Here is an 18,210-nt window from a genome sequence, read left to right on the forward strand (position 1 = left end):
ATTTTATCAGCTTTTACTAATTGAATGTTAACAACATTGTTTTTTCCGATTTTGAAAAACTTTCGCAATGGCCACTCTTTTCGATCATAGTGATTGCTTGCACGACTATCCCATTCACAAAAATAACAGGGATATTTGGTGTAACCTCCTTGCATTCCGAAAAGAAGAGAATAAGGATCTTTGCCAAAGTTTCGTATGTCTCTTTCATATCAGTAGCATATGCCGAAGGCACGGATGGCAACTCGTTGTCGTTGTGTAATAACACAGCTTTTAAACCTGACAAAAAGCATACATCAAATTCAGGACTTATGTTTACAGAGAAATCTTTCTTTTTTAAAGCGTAAAATCGATGAAATACTCACTTTTGCACGATCAATCGATGAATAATCGCCAATTTTTCGATTGATGTTCCGTGTTAAAGCATTGAAACAATTTTTTAACATCTTTACAATAAGCAAGGTTTTGGTATTCGCCATCAATTTCAAAATTGTTATTGAAAATAGTCCGCTCAGAGTTTTTCCTTGTTAATGTTATTTTGAAATCATTTTCTACAAGATTCCATTGTTTTAATCGTGATGCCAAAACCTCAGCATGTCTGTATGAGAGTTCTAGATCACGTACTAAATCGTTCATATCTGAATTCGAAACAAAATGCCCCTCTTTTGATTCTAACGCAGCTGTGATAAAAGGTTCATCATTATGTGAACTATTAGATGAACTGTTATCACCGCTTCTTGAATCAGCTATTTTTTTTACTTCAGTTAGCTTGTTTTCATTTTCTCTTAAAGATGGTTTCGTAGCAGTTAGCACTTCGGGATACTTTATACTGTTACGTGTTTTGAAGCGCTGACCTTGGAGGTTGGTTTGGCAAAAGTAGCAGTCTTCTGGTCTGTGAATGACTTGATGATGCCAAACCATTGGGCTCGAAAATGGCAAACGATCTTGAAAACACGGACTAGATTTCCACTTTTTTAGTGATATGGAGCACGTGGAACATATATATTCTGGTTCATACCAGCGACTTTCACTATAATTGCGCTCAAAGTGAAGATTGTATGCTTCAACCACGATAGTATTTGTTTGAAAAATATGAAATAAGAAAAATAAAAAAATAAATTGCTGAATTGCACTTTAGCTCTTAAGTTTCATTATTGTAAAATTAATTAATAAGATCAGTTCCAATAAAATGTTCAAATGAAGAACAACATCTTCGGACTGAAGATATTTTATTTTTTTAAATAAAAATTAATCATTGGAATTAACTTGCATAAGAAACGCCTGGTATAAGGGTTTGATTTGTATTTGTGCCAAGGTTTTTCTGTTGATGATCATTCTTGCTTTGTTCTTGTGCAGCGTGAATTTCTTTTTTGCGTAGTGTCGGATATCTTTGTATTTGGAGTTTTTTGTGGATTTCACAGCCTCTATAATTAGCTGTATGGTTTTTGCCACAATGAGCACATTTAATTTGGTATGTTTCCACTTTGTTCTTAATTTTACACATATTTGTCTTGTGTTTGCCAGCACATTTTACGCGGACTGGATCTACCATACAGTAATTTTTTGTATGTCCGTATCTCTGACAGTCTGCACATTGAGGAATTGTTCTTTTTTGACGCGGTGGCTCAAAACTAATTTTACAGTGGAGTAGATGAGTTCTACTGTATATGTCTTTATTGTTTTCGTTTAATTTTAGTTCAGTTGAAAATAGTGACAGAGGTTGTTTTATTCCTGAAGCGTTTTTAATTTGTATGTTGTGAATATTTGTTGTTTCATGACCTAGATCAAAAAGTTCATTTTTTATGTCTTCGATAGGAGTCGAGTGATGCATCTGTCGTAAAAATACTCTAAACCCTTGTTGCTCTTTTGTAAATGTATAAACTTTTTTTTTTTTTTTGTTTTAGTAGGTCTATTATTTTTGTATAATGTGTTGTTTCTTTCGGTTGTATTTTAATTACGTTTCGGCTAAGAACTTTTATGTCAAATTTAGTATTTGACATGGAATTTAAAGCATTTGTTAGAGTACATACATTCTCCACATTTTGTACCTACATATATTGGTGGCGGTTTTTGTGCACGCTGCGTACCTGGATCTTTTTCTATTGGGTTGCTTTCTGGCTTATTGATATTTGGTTCTACATCCAAGAGATCGAACCCATTTGATGAAGCTGGATTGCCTAACCAATACTCTTGTAGAGTTGTTTGTGTAGAGCTTTGCATTTTATTCTTTTGTTTTTTGTTATTATTTTCGAGTTCGAGTTTGTTTGGCGATTGCTTATCGCGGTTTCTCTTTAAATGTGATTGCACAAAGTCTTTTTTTTCGTTTTGTATTTGCATTTTGTATTGTGCGTTACTGGTGATGACGATGCGATCAGTGTAGATGGTGCGCTACATTCAGCACTACGTGTTGCGGTTTGAATGAGAGTTGAAGGTGTATGGATTGGTTCAGGAGAAGTGGATGAAGTTGTTGTTGAACTTAGAGCTGCTGCTGATGTGGTGACAATGGAGTAGTGAGTACCAGTTGCTGTCGTGCATGATGTTACTGCTGTTTCTTGCGGATAGTTGTAGGGCGCCAAAGCAGTCTTTATTGCCGGACTCTCCAATTGATGATGATTAGCTGTTGGTGTTTTGCATTGATCACTCCACGATAGCGGTATTGTTGTATCTCTTATTTTAACCATAGTTTCTCTTGTTTCTACATGTACATTATTATCAGAGTAAGTTGAGCACTGATTTGATTTTGTTGTTTACACGGTAGATAGCGGTATACTCCGTTCACGCGGTGGAGTGCGCTCCACTGGCATTCTAATTTTCTTTATATCGTTGTTTTTTTATCTTTATATTGCATGCATATTTCGCATGTTTCGTCCATAAAAGCATATTTCTATTTTAAATGCATGATTGCATATTTTTTGACTAATTTTAAGAAATTTAAATCATTCTTCTAACCAAAGCATAAAGAAAAACAATTCGCAGCTAAACTTTCGTTTAAAGAACAGATCTATAACATTTTATGCGTGAATCTGTTTCAAAATTTATTTATTTGCTTTCTCCAATGAGGCGACAAATTTGTTTATAAAAATGAGACTCAAAAATTTTCACGAAATGAGCTTGGCGCAATTATTGGTTACTATGATTTGTGAAGAGAGCACAACGACAAGTGCTATGTGTCACTTGTGTTAGTATGAAATGTATAGTAAACGCAGTAAGTTACATCATATTCTTCTGAGTTATTGCATGTATGTATTTGAAGTAATCGGTTGATTGAAAATTGGGTTAAGATGCCAAAAGATAGAAAAGAAACGCCGGGTGAATTTATTGTGCATATGAAAAAACCAATTTTCCAATGTTTTTCAGTCGGACAAATCAGTCTTATTTTGTTCACATTGCAATTGTTTGGTTTCTGCAAAAAAAAAAATTCAAGCAAACAGCACATTGATTCAGTGAAACACAAGGATGTTCAAGGAAGAAAAAAACAAAATTCTGAACGGGAAATGAGCCAATTGTTAATATCAAATTACACTGTGCTACAAAAAAAAAACGAAATACACCTGACAAATTACACACTGTAGGTTGTTTATATGGTCGAATAATGCATAAAAATATTTTTGTTATATTTTTTGTACCCTCCAATTTTTATTTATTTATAAAAAAACCATTTTTTCAGACTTTGCGCGGTAATCTACGGATATCTCAGTCATTTTTTCACAGATTTTTAATATTTTATTTGATTAAACCTGGAGAAAGTGCTTTTTTTATCATTTAATTTTAACAATTTTTTATTGCATAATTTTACAACAAAATTAAAGATGTTTGTAAATATTCTTTGAGTGCATTTATTAACGAAGAAATTAATGTATTACTTTCAATAATCGGATTTGCGTAAACTACGCTAGTTTTTCGTTAATAGAAAATATGGGCCATCATGTGTATTGCAGTGTGTACAATGTATTGGTCGTACATTTTTTGTCAACTTTGAAAATTGGGATGAAGTTGTTCTGACTTGGAGTAAAAAGAACAATCATACTGTTTTTTATATACATTTTTTTGTTGATTTTACATACCTAAATTTTTCTAAAAATGTTTACCCGACCTTCGAAGAATCGCTCGTCTCGCGTTTGAGCTACCAACAGTAATCCGCCAACATATGTATTTTGTTTTTTTCGAGGAAACGTTTTTCAATTGACGCAATTTCTTGATGAAACCTTTCCCCTTGTTCATCGCTGAATTTTCCAAGGTTCTCCGGAAAGAAGTCTAAATGTGAATGCAAAAAGTGAATTTTGATGGACATTCTACATCCCATGTCTCCGTAGGCCCGTAAAAATTCATCCACGACTGCAACGTAGTTGTCACTTCTTTTTTTTCCCAAAAAGTTTTCACAAAGAGAAATGAAACTCATCCATGCTCTTCTTTCCACCGGATTCAGTTTCTCAGTGAAATTTCCATCCTTCATGATTTTGCGAATTTGCGGTCCAACGAATATCCCTGCACAATAACGGAAAATTTTTTATATTGTACAATAATACAATAGGTTATATTTCCATGGAATATGCACATCAATTTTCTAATAATTAAAAAATTGTTTTTATTTCAGACGATTACTTGCTACTTTCATTTTATTTGAAATGTAATATCTTCTTTAATTTTGGCATCACTCAGCTTAGGGAAAGTCGTTTTTAAGTGTGAAAAAGCTTCACTGTCTTTATCTAGACGTTTCACAAACTGCTTCATGTAGCCGAGTTTCAAGTGCAATGGCGGTAATATGATTTTATCAGCTTTTACTAATTGAATGTTAACAACATTGTTTTTTCCGATTTTGAAAAACTTTCGCAACTTTTCGATCATAGTGATTGCTTGCACGACTATCCCATTCACAAAAATAACAGGGATATTTGGTGTAACCTCCTTGCATTCCGAAAAGAAGAGAATAAGGATCTTTGCCAAAGTTTCGTATGTCTCTTTCATATCAGTAGCATATGCCGAAGGCACGGATGGCAACTCGTTGTCGTTGTGTAATAACACAGCTTTTAAACCTGACAAAAAGCATACATCAAATTCAGGACTTATGTTTACAGAGAAATCTTTCTTTTTTAAAGCGTAAAATCGATGAAATACTCACTTTTGCACGATCAATCGATGAATAATCGCCAATTTTTCGATTGATGTTCCGTGTTAAAGCATTGAAACAATTTTTCAACATCTTTACAATAAGCAAGGTTTTGGTATTCGCCATCAATTTCAAAATTGTTATTGAAAATAGTCCGCTCAGAGTTTTTCCTTGTTAATGTTATTTTGAAATCATTTTCTACAAGATTCCATTGTTTTAATCGTGATGCCAAAACCTCAGCATGTCTGTATGAGAGTTCTAGATCACGTACTAAATCGTTCATATCTGAATTCGAAACAAAATGCCCCTCTTTTGATTCTAACGCAGCTGTGATAAAAGGTTCATCACTATGTGAACTATTAGATGAACTGTTATCACCGCTTCTTGAATCAGCTATTTTTTGTACTTCAGTTAGCTTGTTTTCATTTTCTCTTAAAGATGGTTTCGTAGCAGTTAGCACTTCGGGATACTTTATACTGTTACGTGTTTTGAAGCGCTGACCTTGGAGGTTGGTTTGGCAAAAGTAGCAGTCTTCTGGTCTGTGAATGACTTGATGATGCCAAACCATTGGGCTCGAAAATGGCAAACGATCTTGAAAACACTGACTAGATTTCCACTTTTTTAGTGATATGGAGCACGTGGAACATATATATTCTGGTTCATACCAGCGACTTTCACTATAATTGCGCTCAAAGTGAAGATTGTATGCTTCAACCACGATAGTATTTGTTTGAAAAATATGAAATAAGAAAAATAAAAAAATAAATTGCTGAATTGCACTTTAGCTCTTAAGTTTCATTATTGTAAAATTAATTAATAAGATCAGTTCCAATAAAATGTTCAAATGAAGAACAACATCTTCGGACTGAAGATATTTTATTTTTTTAAATAAAAATTAATCATTGGAATTAACTTGCATAAGAAACGCCTGGTATAAGGGTTTGATTTGTATTTGTGCCAAGGTTTTTCTGTTGATGATCATTATTGCTTTGTTCTTGTGCAGCGTGAATTTCTTTTTTGCGTAGTGTCGGATATCTTTGTATTTGGAGTTTTTTGTAGATTTCACAGCCTCTATAATTAGCTGTATGGTTTTTGCCACAATGAGCACATTTAATTTATGTTTCCACTTTGTTCTTAATTTTACACATATTTGTCTTGTGTTTGCCAGCACATTTTACGCGGACTGGATCTACCATACAGTAATTTTTTGTATGTCCGTATCTCTGACAGTTTGCACATTGAGGAATTGTTCTTTTTTGACGCGGTGGCTCAAAACTAATTTTACAGTGGAGTAGATGAGTTCTACTGTATATGTCTTTATTGTTTTCGTTTAATTTTAGTTCAGTTGAAAATAGTGACAGAGGTTGTTTTATTCCTGAAGCGTTTTTAATTTGTATGTTGTGAATATTTGTTGTTTCATGACCTAGATCAAAAAGTTCATTTTTTATGTCTTCGATAGGAGTCGAGTGATGCATCTGTCGTAAAAATACTCTAAACCCTTGTTGCTCTTTTGGTCTAAATGTATAAAATTTTTTTTTTTTTTTGTTTTAGTAGGTCTATTATTTTTGTATAATGTGTTGTTTCTTTCGGTTGTATTTTAATTACGTTTCGGCTAAGAACTTTTATGTCAAATTTAGTATTTGACATGGAATTTAAAGCATTTGTTAGAGTACATAAATTTTCCACATTTTGTACCTACATATATTGGTGGCGGTTTTTGTGCACGCTGCGTACCTGGATCTTTTTCTATTGGGTTGCTTTCTGGCTTATTGATATTTGGTTCTACATCCAAGAGATCGAACCCATTTGATGAAGCTGGATTGCCTAACCAATACTCTTGTAGAGTTGTTTGTGTAGAGCTTTGCATTTTATTCTTTTGTTTTTTGTTATTATTTTCGAGTTCGAGTTTGTTTGGCGATTGCTTATCGCGGTTTCTCTTTAAATGTGATTGCACAAAGTCTTTTTTTTTCGTTTTGTATTTGCATTTTGTATTGTGCGTTACTGGTGATGACGATGCGATCAGTGTAGATGGTGCGCTACATTCAGCACTACGTGTTGCGGTTTGAATGAGAGTTGAAGGTGTATGGATTGGTTCAGGAGAAGTGGATGAAGTTGTTGTTGAACTTAGAGCTGCTGCTGATGTGGTGACAATGGAGTAGTGAGTACCAGTTGCTGTCGTGCATGATGTTACTGCTGTTTCTTGCGGATAGTTGTAGGGCGCCAAAGCAGTCTTTATTGCCGGACTCTCCAATTGATGATGATTAGCTGTTGGTGTTTTGCATTGATCACTCCACGATAGCGGTATTGTTGTATCTCTTATTTTAACCATAGTTTCTCTTGTTTCTACATGTACATTATTATCAGAGTAAGTTGAGCACTGATTTGATTTTGTTGTTTACACGGTAGATAGCGGTATACTCCGTTCACGCGGTGGAGTGCGCTCCACTGGCATTCTAATTTTCTTTATATCGTTGTTTTTTTATCTTTATATTGCATGCATATTTCGCATGTTTCGTCCATAAAAGCATATTTCTATTTTAAATGCATGATTGCATATTTTTTGACTAATTTTAAGAAATTTAAATCATTCTTCTAACCAAAGCATAAAGAAAAACAATTCGCAGCTAAACTTTCGTTTAAAGAACAGATCTATAACATTTTATGCGTGAATCTGTTTCAAAATTTATTTATTTGCTTTCTCCAATGAGGCGACAAATTTGTTTATAAAAATGAGACTCAAAAATTTTCACGAAATGAGCTTGGCGCAATTATTGGTTACTATGATTTGTGAAGAGAGCACAACGACAAGTGCTATGTGTCACTTGTGTTAGTATGAAATGTATAGTAAACGCAGTAAGTTACATCATATTCTTCTGAGTTATTGCATGTATGTATTTGAAGTAATCGGTTGATTGAAAATTGGGTTAAGATGCCAAAAGATAGAAAAGAAACGCCGGGTGAATTTATTGTGCATATGAAAAAACCAATTTTCCAATGTTTTTCAGTCGGACAAATCAGTCTTATTTTGTTCACATTGCAATTGTTTGGTTTCTGCAAAAAAAAAAATTCAAGCAAACAGCACATTGATTCAGTGAAACACAAGGATGTTCAAGGAAGAAAAAAACAAAATTCTGAACGGGAAATGAGCCAATTGTTAATATCAAATTACACTGTGCTACAAAAAAAAAACGAAATACACCTGACAAATTACACACTGTAGGTTGTTTATATGGTCGAATAATGCATAAAAATATTTTTGTTATATTTTTTGTACCCTCCAATTTTTATTTATTTATAAAAAAACCATTTTTTCAGACTTTGCGCGGTAATCTACGGATATCTCAGTCATTTTTTCACAGATTTTTAATATTTTATTTGATTAAACCTGGAGAAAGTGCTTTTTTTATCATTTAATTTTAACAATTTTTTATTGCATAATTTTACAACAAAATTAAAGATGTTTGTAAATATTCTTTGAGTGCATTTATTAACGAAGAAATTAATGTATTACTTTCAATAATCGGATTTGCGTAAACTACGCTAGTTTTTCGTTAATAGAAAATATGGGCCATCATGTGTATTGCAGTGTGTACAATGTATTGGTCGTACATTTTTTGTCAACTTTGAAAATTGGGATGAAGTTGTTCTGACTTGGAGTAAAAAGAACAATCATACTGTTTTTTATATACATTTTTTTGTTGATAAATTTTTTAAAAATGTTTACCCGACCTTCGAAGAATCGCTCGTCTCGCGTTTGAGCTACCAACAGTAATCCGCCAACATATGTATTTTGTTTTTTTCGAGGAAACGTTTTTCAATTGACGCAATTTCTTGATGAAACCTTTCCCCTTGTTCATCGCTGAATTTTCCAAGGTTCTCCGGAAAGAAGTCTAAATGTGAATGCAAAAAGTGAATTTTGATGGACATTCTACATCCCATGTCTCCGTAGGCCCGTAAAAATTCATCCACGACTGCAGCGTAGTTGTCACTTCTTTTTTTTCCCAAAAAGTTTTCACAAAGAGAAATGAAACTCATCCATGCTCTTCTTTCCACCGGATTCAGTTTCTCAGTGAAATTTCCATCCTTCATGATTTTGCGAATTTGCGGTCCAACGAATATCCCTGCACAATAACGGAAAATTTTTTATATTGTACAATAATACAATAGGTTATATTTCCATGGAATATGCACATCAATTTTCTAATAATTAAAAAATTGTTTTTATTTCAGACGATTACTTGCTACTTTCATTTTATTTGAAATGTAATATCTTCTTTAATTTTGGCATCACTCAGCTTAGGGAAAGTCGTTTTTAAGTGTGAAAAAGCTTCACTGTCTTTATCTAGACGTTTCACAAACTGCTTCATGTAGCCGAGTTTCAAGTGCAATGGCGGTAATATGATTTTATCAGCTTTTACTAATTGAATGTTAACAACATTGTTTTTTCCGATTTTGAAAAACTTTCGCAATGGCCACTCTTTTCGATCATAGTGATTGCTTGCACGACTATCCCATTCACAAAAATAACAGGGATATTTGGTGTAACCTCCTTGCATTCCGAAAAGAAGAGAATAAGGATCTTTGCCAAAGTTTCGTATGTCTCTTTCATATCAGTAGCATATGCCGAAGGCACGGATGGCAACTCGTTGTCGTTGTGTAATAACACAGCTTTTAAACCTGACAAAAAGCATACATCAAATTCAGGACTTATGTTTACAGAGAAATCTTTCTTTTTTAAAGCGTAAAATCGATGAAATACTCACTTTTGCACGATCAATCGATGAATAATCGCCAATTTTTCGATTGATGTTCCGTGTTAAAGCATTGAAACAATTTTTCAACATCTTTACAATAAGCAAGGTTTTGGTATTCGCCATCAATTTCAAAATTGTTATTGAAAATAGTCCGCTCAGAGTTTTTCCTTGTTAATGTTATTTTGAAATCATTTTCTACAAGATTCCATTGTTTTAATCGTGATGCCAAAACCTCAGCATGTCTGTATGAGAGTTCTAGATCACGTACTAAATCGTTCATATCTGAATTCGAAACAAAATGCCCCTCTTTTGATTCTAACGCAGCTGTGATAAAAGGTTCATCACTATGTGAACTATTAGATGAACTGTTATCACCGCTTCTTGAATCAGCTATTTTTTGTACTTCAGTTAGCTTGTTTTCATTTTCTCTTAAAGATGGTTTCGTAGCAGTTAGCACTTCGGGATACTTTATACTGTTACGTGTTTTGAAGCGCTGACCTTGGAGGTTGGTTTGGCAAAAGTAGCAGTCTTCTGGTCTGTGAATGACTTGATGATGCCAAACCATTGGGCTCGAAAATGGCAAACGATCTTGAAAACACTGACTAGATTTCCACTTTTTTAGTGATATGGAGCACGTGGAACATATATATTCTGGTTCATACCAGCGACTTTCACTATAATTGCGCTCAAAGTGAAGATTGTATGCTTCAACCACGATAGTATTTGTTTGAAAAATATGAAATAAGAAAAATAAAAAAATAAATTGCTGAATTGCACTTTAGCTCTTAAGTTTCATTATTGTAAAATTAATTAATAAGATCAGTTCCAATAAAATGTTCAAATGAAGAACAACATCTTCGGACTGAAGATATTTTATTTTTTTAAATAAAAATTAATCATTGGAATTAACTTGCATAAGAAACGCCTGGTATAAGGGTTTGATTTGTATTTGTGCCAAGGTTTTTCTGTTGATGATCATTATTGCTTTGTTCTTGTGCAGCGTGAATTTCTTTTTTGCGTAGTGTCGGATATCTTTGTATTTGGAGTTTTTTGTAGATTTCACAGCCTCTATAATTAGCTGTATGGTTTTTGCCACAATGAGCACATTTAATTTATGTTTCCACTTTGTTCTTAATTTTACACATATTTGTCTTGTGTTTGCCAGCACATTTTACGCGGACTGGATCTACCATACAGTAATTTTTTGTATGTCCGTATCTCTGACAGTTTGCACATTGAGGAATTGTTCTTTTTTGACGCGGTGGCTCAAAACTAATTTTACAGTGGAGTAGATGAGTTCTACTGTATATGTCTTTATTGTTTTCGTTTAATTTTAGTTCAGTTGAAAATAGTGACAGAGGTTGTTTTATTCCTGAAGCGTTTTTAATTTGTATGTTGTGAATATTTGTTGTTTCATGACCTAGATCAAAAAGTTCATTTTTTATGTCTTCGATAGGAGTCGAGTGATGCATCTGTCGTAAAAATACTCTAAACCCTTGTTGCTCTTTTGGTCTAAATGTATAAAATTTTTTTTTTTTTTTGTTTTAGTAGGTCTATTATTTTTGTATAATGTGTTGTTTCTTTCGGTTGTATTTTAATTACGTTTCGGCTAAGAACTTTTATGTCAAATTTAGTATTTGACATGGAATTTAAAGCATTTGTTAGAGTACATAAATTTTCCACATTTTGTACCTACATATATTGGTGGCGGTTTTTGTGCACGCTGCGTACCTGGATCTTTTTCTATTGGGTTGCTTTCTGGCTTATTGATATTTGGTTCTACATCCAAGAGATCGAACCTATTTGATGAAGCTGGATTGCCTAACCAATACTCTTGTAGAGTTGTTTGTGTAGAGCTTTGCATTTTATTCTTTTGTTTTTTGTTATTATTTTCGAGTTCGAGTTTGTTTGGCGATTGCTTATCGCGGTTTCTCTTTAAATGTGATTGCACAAAGTCTTTTTTTTTCGTTTTGTATTTGCATTTTGTATTGTGCGTTACTGGTGATGACGATGCGATCAGTGTAGATGGTGCGCTACATTCAGCACTACGTGTTGCGGTTTGAATGAGAGTTGAAGGTGTATGGATTGGTTCAGGAGAAGTGGATGAAGTTGTTGTTGAACTTAGAGCTGCTGCTGATGTGGTGACAATGGAGTAGTGAGTACCAGTTGCTGTCGTGCATGATGTTACTGCTGTTTCTTGCGGATAGTTGTAGGGCGCCAAAGCAGTCTTTATTGCCGGACTCTCCAATTGATGATGATTAGCTGTTGGTGTTTTGCATTGATCACTCCACGATAGCGGTATTGTTGTATCTCTTATTTTAACCATAGTTTCTCTTGTTTCTACATGTACATTATTATCAGAGTAAGTTGAGCACTGATTTGATTTTGTTGTTTACACGGTAGATAGCGGTATACTCCGTTCACGCGGTGGAGTGCGCTCCACTGGCATTCTAATTTTCTTTATATCGTTGTTTTTTTATCTTTATATTGCATGCATATTTCGCATGTTTCGTCCATAAAAGCATATTTCTATTTCAAATGCATGATTGCATATTTTTTGACTAATTTTAAGAAATTTAAATCATTCTTCTAACCAAAGCATAAAGAAAAACAATTCGCAGCTAAACTTTCGTTTAAAGAACAGATCTATAACATTTTACGCGTGAATCTGTTTCAAAATTTATTTATTTGCTTTCTCCAATGAGGCGACAAATTTGTTTATAAAAATGAGACTCAAAAATTTTCACGAAATGAGCTTGGCGCAATTATTGGTTACTATGATTTGTGAAGAGAGCACAACGACAAGTGCTATGTGTCACTTGTGTTAGTATGAAATGTATAGTAAACGCAGTAAGTTACATCATATTCTTCTGAGTTATTGCATGTATGTATTTGAAGTAATCGGTTGATTGAAAATTGGGTTAAGATGCCAAAAGATAGAAAAGAAACGCCTGGTGAATTTATTGTGCATATGAAAAAACCAATTTTCCAATGTTTTTCAGTCGGACAAATCAGTCTTATTTTGTTCACATTGCAATTGTTTGGTTTCTGCAAAAAAAAAAATTCAAGCAAACAGCACATTGATTCAGTGAAACACAAGGATGTTCAAGGAAGAAAAAAACAAAATTCTGAACGGGAAGTGAGCCAATTGTTAATATCAAATTACACTGTGCTACAAAAAAAAAACGAAATACACCTGACAAATTACACACTGTAGGTTGTTTATATGGTCGAATAATGCATAAAAATATTTTTGTTATATTTTTTGTACCCTCCAATTTTTATTTATTTATAAAAAAACCGTTTTTTCAGACTTTGCGCGGTAATCTACGGATATCTCAGTCATTTTTTCACAGATTTTCAATATTTTATTTGATTAAACCTGGAGAAAGTGCTTTTTTTATCATTTAATTTTAACAATTTTTTATTGCATAATTTTACAACAAAATTAAAGATGTTTGTTAATATTCTTTGAGTGCATTTATTAACGAAGAAATTAATGTATTACTTTCAATAATCGGATTTGCGTAAACTACGCTAGTTTTTCGTTAATAGAAAATATGGGCCATCATGTGTATTGCAGTGTGTACAATGTATTGGTCGTACATTTTTTGTCAACTTTGAAAATTGGGATGAAGTTGTTCTGACTTGGAGTAAAAAGAACAATCATACTGTTTTTTATATAAATTTTTTTGTTGATTTTACATACCTAAATTTTTCTAAAAATGTTTACCCGACCTTCGAAGAATCGCTCGTCTCGCGTTTGAGCTACCAACAGTAATCCGCCAACATATGTATTTTGTTTTTTTCGAGGAAACGTTTTTCAATTGACGCAATTTCTTGATGAAACCTTTCCCCTTGTTCATCGCTGAATTTTCCAAGGTTCTCCGGAAAGAAGTCTAAATGTGAATGCAAAAAGTGAATTTTGATGGACATTCTACATCCCATGTCTCCGTAGGCCCGTAAAAATTCATCCACGACTGCAACGTAGTTGTCACTTCTTTTTTTTCCAAAAAGTTTTCACAAAGAGAAATGAAACTCATCCATGCTCTTCTTTCCACCGGATTCAGTTTCTCAGTGAAATTTCCATCCTTCATGATTTTGCGAATTTGCGGTCCAACGAATATCCCTGCACAATAACGGAAAATTTTTTATATTGTACAATAATACAATAGGTTATATTTAAATGGAATATGCACATCAATTTTCTAATAATTAAAAAATTGTTTTTATTTCAGACGATTACTTGCTACTTTCATTTTATTTGAAATGTAATATCTTCTTTAATTTTGGCATCACTCAGCTTAGGGAAAGTCGTTTTTAAGTGTGAAAAAGCTTCACTGTCTTTATCTAGACGTTTCACAAACTGCTTCATGTAGCCGAGTTTCAAGTGCAATGGCGGTAATATGATTTTATCAGCTTTTACTAATTGAATGTTAACAACATTGTTTTTTCCGATTTTGAAAAACTTTCGCAATGGCCACTCTTTTCGATCATAGTGATTGCTTGCACGACTATCCCATTCACAAAAATAACAGGGATATTTGGTGTAACCTCCTTGCATTCCGAAAAGAAGAGAATAAGGATCTTTGCCAAAGTTTCGTATGTCTCTTTCATATCAGTAGCATATGCCAAAGGCACGGATGGCAACTCGTTGTCGATGTGTAATAACACAGCTTTTAAACCTGACAAAAAGCATACATCAAATTCAGGACTTATGTTTACAGAGAAATCTTTCTTTTTTAAAGCGTAAAATCGATGAAATACTCACTTTTGCACGATCAATCGATGAATAATCGCCAATTTTTCGATTGATGTTCCGTGTTAAAGCATTGAAACAATTTTTCAACATCTTTACAATAAGCAAGGTTTTGGTATTCGCCATCAATTTCAAAATTGTTATTGAAAATAGTCCGCTCAGAGTTTTTCCTTGTTAATGTTATTTTGAAATCATTTTCTACAAGATTCCATTGTTTTAATCGTGATGCCAAAACCTCAGCATGTCTGTATGAGAGTTCTAGATCACGTACTAAATCGTTCATATCTGAATTCGAAACAAAATGCCCCTCTTTTGATTCTAACGCAGCTGTGATAAAAGGTTCATCATTATGTGAACTATTAGATGAACTGTTATCACCGCTTCTTGAATCAGCTATTTTTTTTACTTCAGTTAGCTTGTTTTCATTTTCTCTTAAAGATGGTTTCGTAGCAGTTAGCACTTCGGGATACTTTATACTGTTACGTGTTTTGAAGCGCTGACCTTGGAGGTTGGTTTGGCAAAAGTAGCAGTCTTCTGGTCTGTGAATGACTTGATGATGCCAAACCATTGGGCTCGAAAATGGCAAACGATCTTGAAAACACTGACTAGATTTCCACTTTTTTAGTGATATGGAGCACGTGGAACATATATATTCTGGTTCATACCAGCGACTTTCACTATAATTGCGCTCAAAGTGAAGATTGTATGCTTCAACCACGATAGTATTTGTTTGAAAAATATGAAATAAGAAAAATAAAAAAATAAATTGCTGAATTGCACTTTAGCTCTTAAGTTTCATTATTGTAAAATTAATTAATAAGATCAGTTCCAATAAAATGTTCAAATGAAGAACAACATCTTCGGACTGAAGATATTTTATTTTTTTAAATAAAAATTAATCATTGGAATTAACTTGCATAAGAAACGCCTGGTATAAGGGTTTGATTTGTATTTGCGCCAAGGTTTTTCTGTTGATGATCATTATTGCTTTGTTCTTGTGCAGCGTGAATTTCTTTTTTGCGTAGTGTCGGATATCTTTGTATTTGGAGTTTTTTGTGGATTTCACAGCCTCTATAATTAGCTGTATGGTTTTTGCCACAATGAGCACATTTAATTTGGTATGTTTCCACTTTGTTCTTAATTTTACACATATTTGTCTTGTGTTTGCCAGCACATTTTACGCGGACTGGATCTACCATACAGTAATTTTTTGTATGTCCGTATCTCTGACAGTTTGCACATTGAGGAATTGTTCTTTTTTGACGCGGTGGCTCAAAACTAATTTTACAGTGGAGTAGATGAGTTCTACTGTATATGTCTTTATTGTTTTCGTTTAATTTTAGTTCAGTTGAAAATAGTGACAGAGGTTGTTTTATTCCTGAAGCGTTTTTAATTTGTATGTTGTGAATATTTGTTGTTTCATGACCTAGATCAAAAAGTTCATTTTTTATGTCTTCGATAGGAGTCGAGTGATGCATCTGTCGTAGAAATACTCTAAACCCTTGTTGCTCTTTTGGTCTAAATGTATAAAATTTTTTTTTTTTTTTGTTTTAGTAGGTCTATTATTTTTGTATAATGTGTTGTTTCTTTCGGTTGTATTTTAATTACGTTTCGGCTAAGAACTTTTATGTCAAATTTAGTATTTGACATGGAATTTAAAGCATTTGTTAGAGTACATACATTCTCCACATTTTGTACCTACATATATTGGTGGCGGTTTTTGTGCACGCTGCGTACCTGGATCTTTTTCTATTGGGTTGCTTTCTGGCTTATTGATATTTGGTTCTACATCCAAGAGATCGAACCCATTTGATGAAGCTGGATTGCCTAACCAATACTCTTGTAGAGTTGTTTGTGTAGAGCTTTGCATTTTATTCTTTTGTTATTTGTTATTATTTTCGAGTTCGAGTTTGTTTGGCGATTGCTTATCGCGGTTTCTCTTTAAATGTGATTGCACAAAGTCTTTTTTTTTCGTTTTGTATTTGCATTTTGTATTGTGCGTTACTGGTGATGACGATGCGATCAGTGTAGATGGTGCGCTACATTCAGCACTACGTGTTGCGGTTTGAATGAGAGTTGAAGGTGTATGGATTGGTTCAGGAGAAGTGGATGAAGTTGTTGTGGAACTTAGAGCTGCTGCTGATGTGGTGACAATGGAGTAGTGAGTACCAGTTGCTGTCGTGCATGATGTTACTGCTGTTTCTTGCGGATAGTTGTAGGGCGCCAAAGCAGTCTTTAATGCCGGACTCTCCAATTGATGATGATTAGCTGTTGGTGTTTTGCATTGATCACTCCACGATAGCGGTATTGTTGTATCTCTTATTTTAACCATAGTTTCTCTTGTTTCTACATGTACATTATTATCAGAGTAAGTTGAGCACTGATTTGATTTTGTTGTTTACACGGTAGATAGCGGTATACTCCGTTCACGCGGTGGAGTGCGCTCCACTGGCATTCTAATTTTCTTTATATCGTTGTTTTTTTATCTTTATATTGCATGCATATTTCGCATGTTTCGTCCATAAAAGCATATTTCTATTTCAAATGCATGATTGCATATTTTTTGACTAATTTTAAGAAATTTAAATCATTCTTCTAACCAAAGCATAAAGAAAAACAATTCGCAGCTAAACTTTCGTTTAAAGAACAGATCTATAACATTTTATGCGTGAATCTGTTTCAAAATTTATTTATTTGCTTTCTCCAATGAGGCGACAAATTTGTTTATAAAAATGAGACTCAAAAATTTTTACGAAATGAGCTTGGCGCAATTATTGGTTACTATGATTTGTGAAGAGAGCACAACGACAAGTGCTATGTGTCACTTGTGTTAGTATGAAATGTATAGTAAACGCAGTAAGTTACATCATATTCTTCTGAGTTATTGCATGTATTTGAAGTAATCGGTTGATTGAAAATTGGGTTAAGATGCCAAAAGATAGAAAAGAAACGCCGGGTGAATTTATTGTGCATATGAAAAAACCAATTTTCCAATGTTTTTCAGTCGGACAAATCAGTCTTATTTTGTTCACATTGCAATTGTTTGGTTTCTGCAAAAAAGAAAATTCAAGCAAACAGCACATTGATTCAGTGAAACACAAGGATGTTCAAGGAAGAAAAAAACAAAATTCTGAACGGGAAATGAGCCAATTGTTAATATCAAATTACACTGTGCTACAAAAAAAAACGAAATACACCTGACAAATTACACACTGTAGGTTGTTTATATGGTCGAATAATGCATAAAAATATTTTTGTTATATTTTTTGTACCCTCCAATTTTTATTTATTTATAAAAAAACCATTTTTTCAGACTTTGCGCGGTAATCTACGGATATCTCAGTCATTTTTTCACAGATTTTTAATATTTTATTTGATTAAACCTGGAGAAAGTGCTTTTTTTATCATTTTTTTAATTTTAACAATTTTTTATTGCATAATTTTACAACAAAATTAAAGATGTTTGTAAATATTCTTTGAGTGCATTTATTAACGAAGAAATTAATGTATTACTTTCAATAATCGGATTTGCGTAAACTACGCTAGTTTTTCGTTAATAGAAAATATGGGCCATCATGTGTATTGCAGTGTGT

The 18,210-nt window shown here is 33.4% G+C and overlaps 1 protein-coding gene across 1 annotated transcript in view; it reads right to left on the minus strand.

The window, feature by feature from the left end:
- The window catches only part of LOC128870115 (mucin-2-like), a 30,941-nt gene that overhangs the window by 8,614 nt on the left and 4,117 nt on the right, over nucleotides 1-18,210 (minus strand). Inside the window, exons 3-10 of the mRNA XM_054112720.1 lie at nucleotides 16,623-16,997; nucleotides 16,320-16,493; nucleotides 11,858-12,232; nucleotides 11,555-11,791; nucleotides 7,107-7,481; nucleotides 6,804-7,040; nucleotides 2,352-2,726; nucleotides 2,050-2,286 (exon numbers count right to left, since the gene is read on the minus strand). Coding sequence (XP_053968695.1) covers nucleotides 2,050-2,286; nucleotides 2,352-2,726; nucleotides 6,804-7,040; nucleotides 7,107-7,481; nucleotides 11,555-11,791; nucleotides 11,858-12,232; nucleotides 16,320-16,493; nucleotides 16,623-16,997 — 2,385 coding nt within the window. The remainder of the gene's footprint in view (nucleotides 1-2,049; nucleotides 2,287-2,351; nucleotides 2,727-6,803; nucleotides 7,041-7,106; nucleotides 7,482-11,554; nucleotides 11,792-11,857; nucleotides 12,233-16,319; nucleotides 16,494-16,622; nucleotides 16,998-18,210) is intronic.

The sequence above is a fragment of the Anastrepha ludens genome, chromosome X (assembly GCF_028408465.1).
Source record: "Anastrepha ludens isolate Willacy chromosome X, idAnaLude1.1, whole genome shotgun sequence".
Classification (NCBI taxonomy): domain Eukaryota; kingdom Metazoa; phylum Arthropoda; class Insecta; order Diptera; family Tephritidae; genus Anastrepha; species Anastrepha ludens.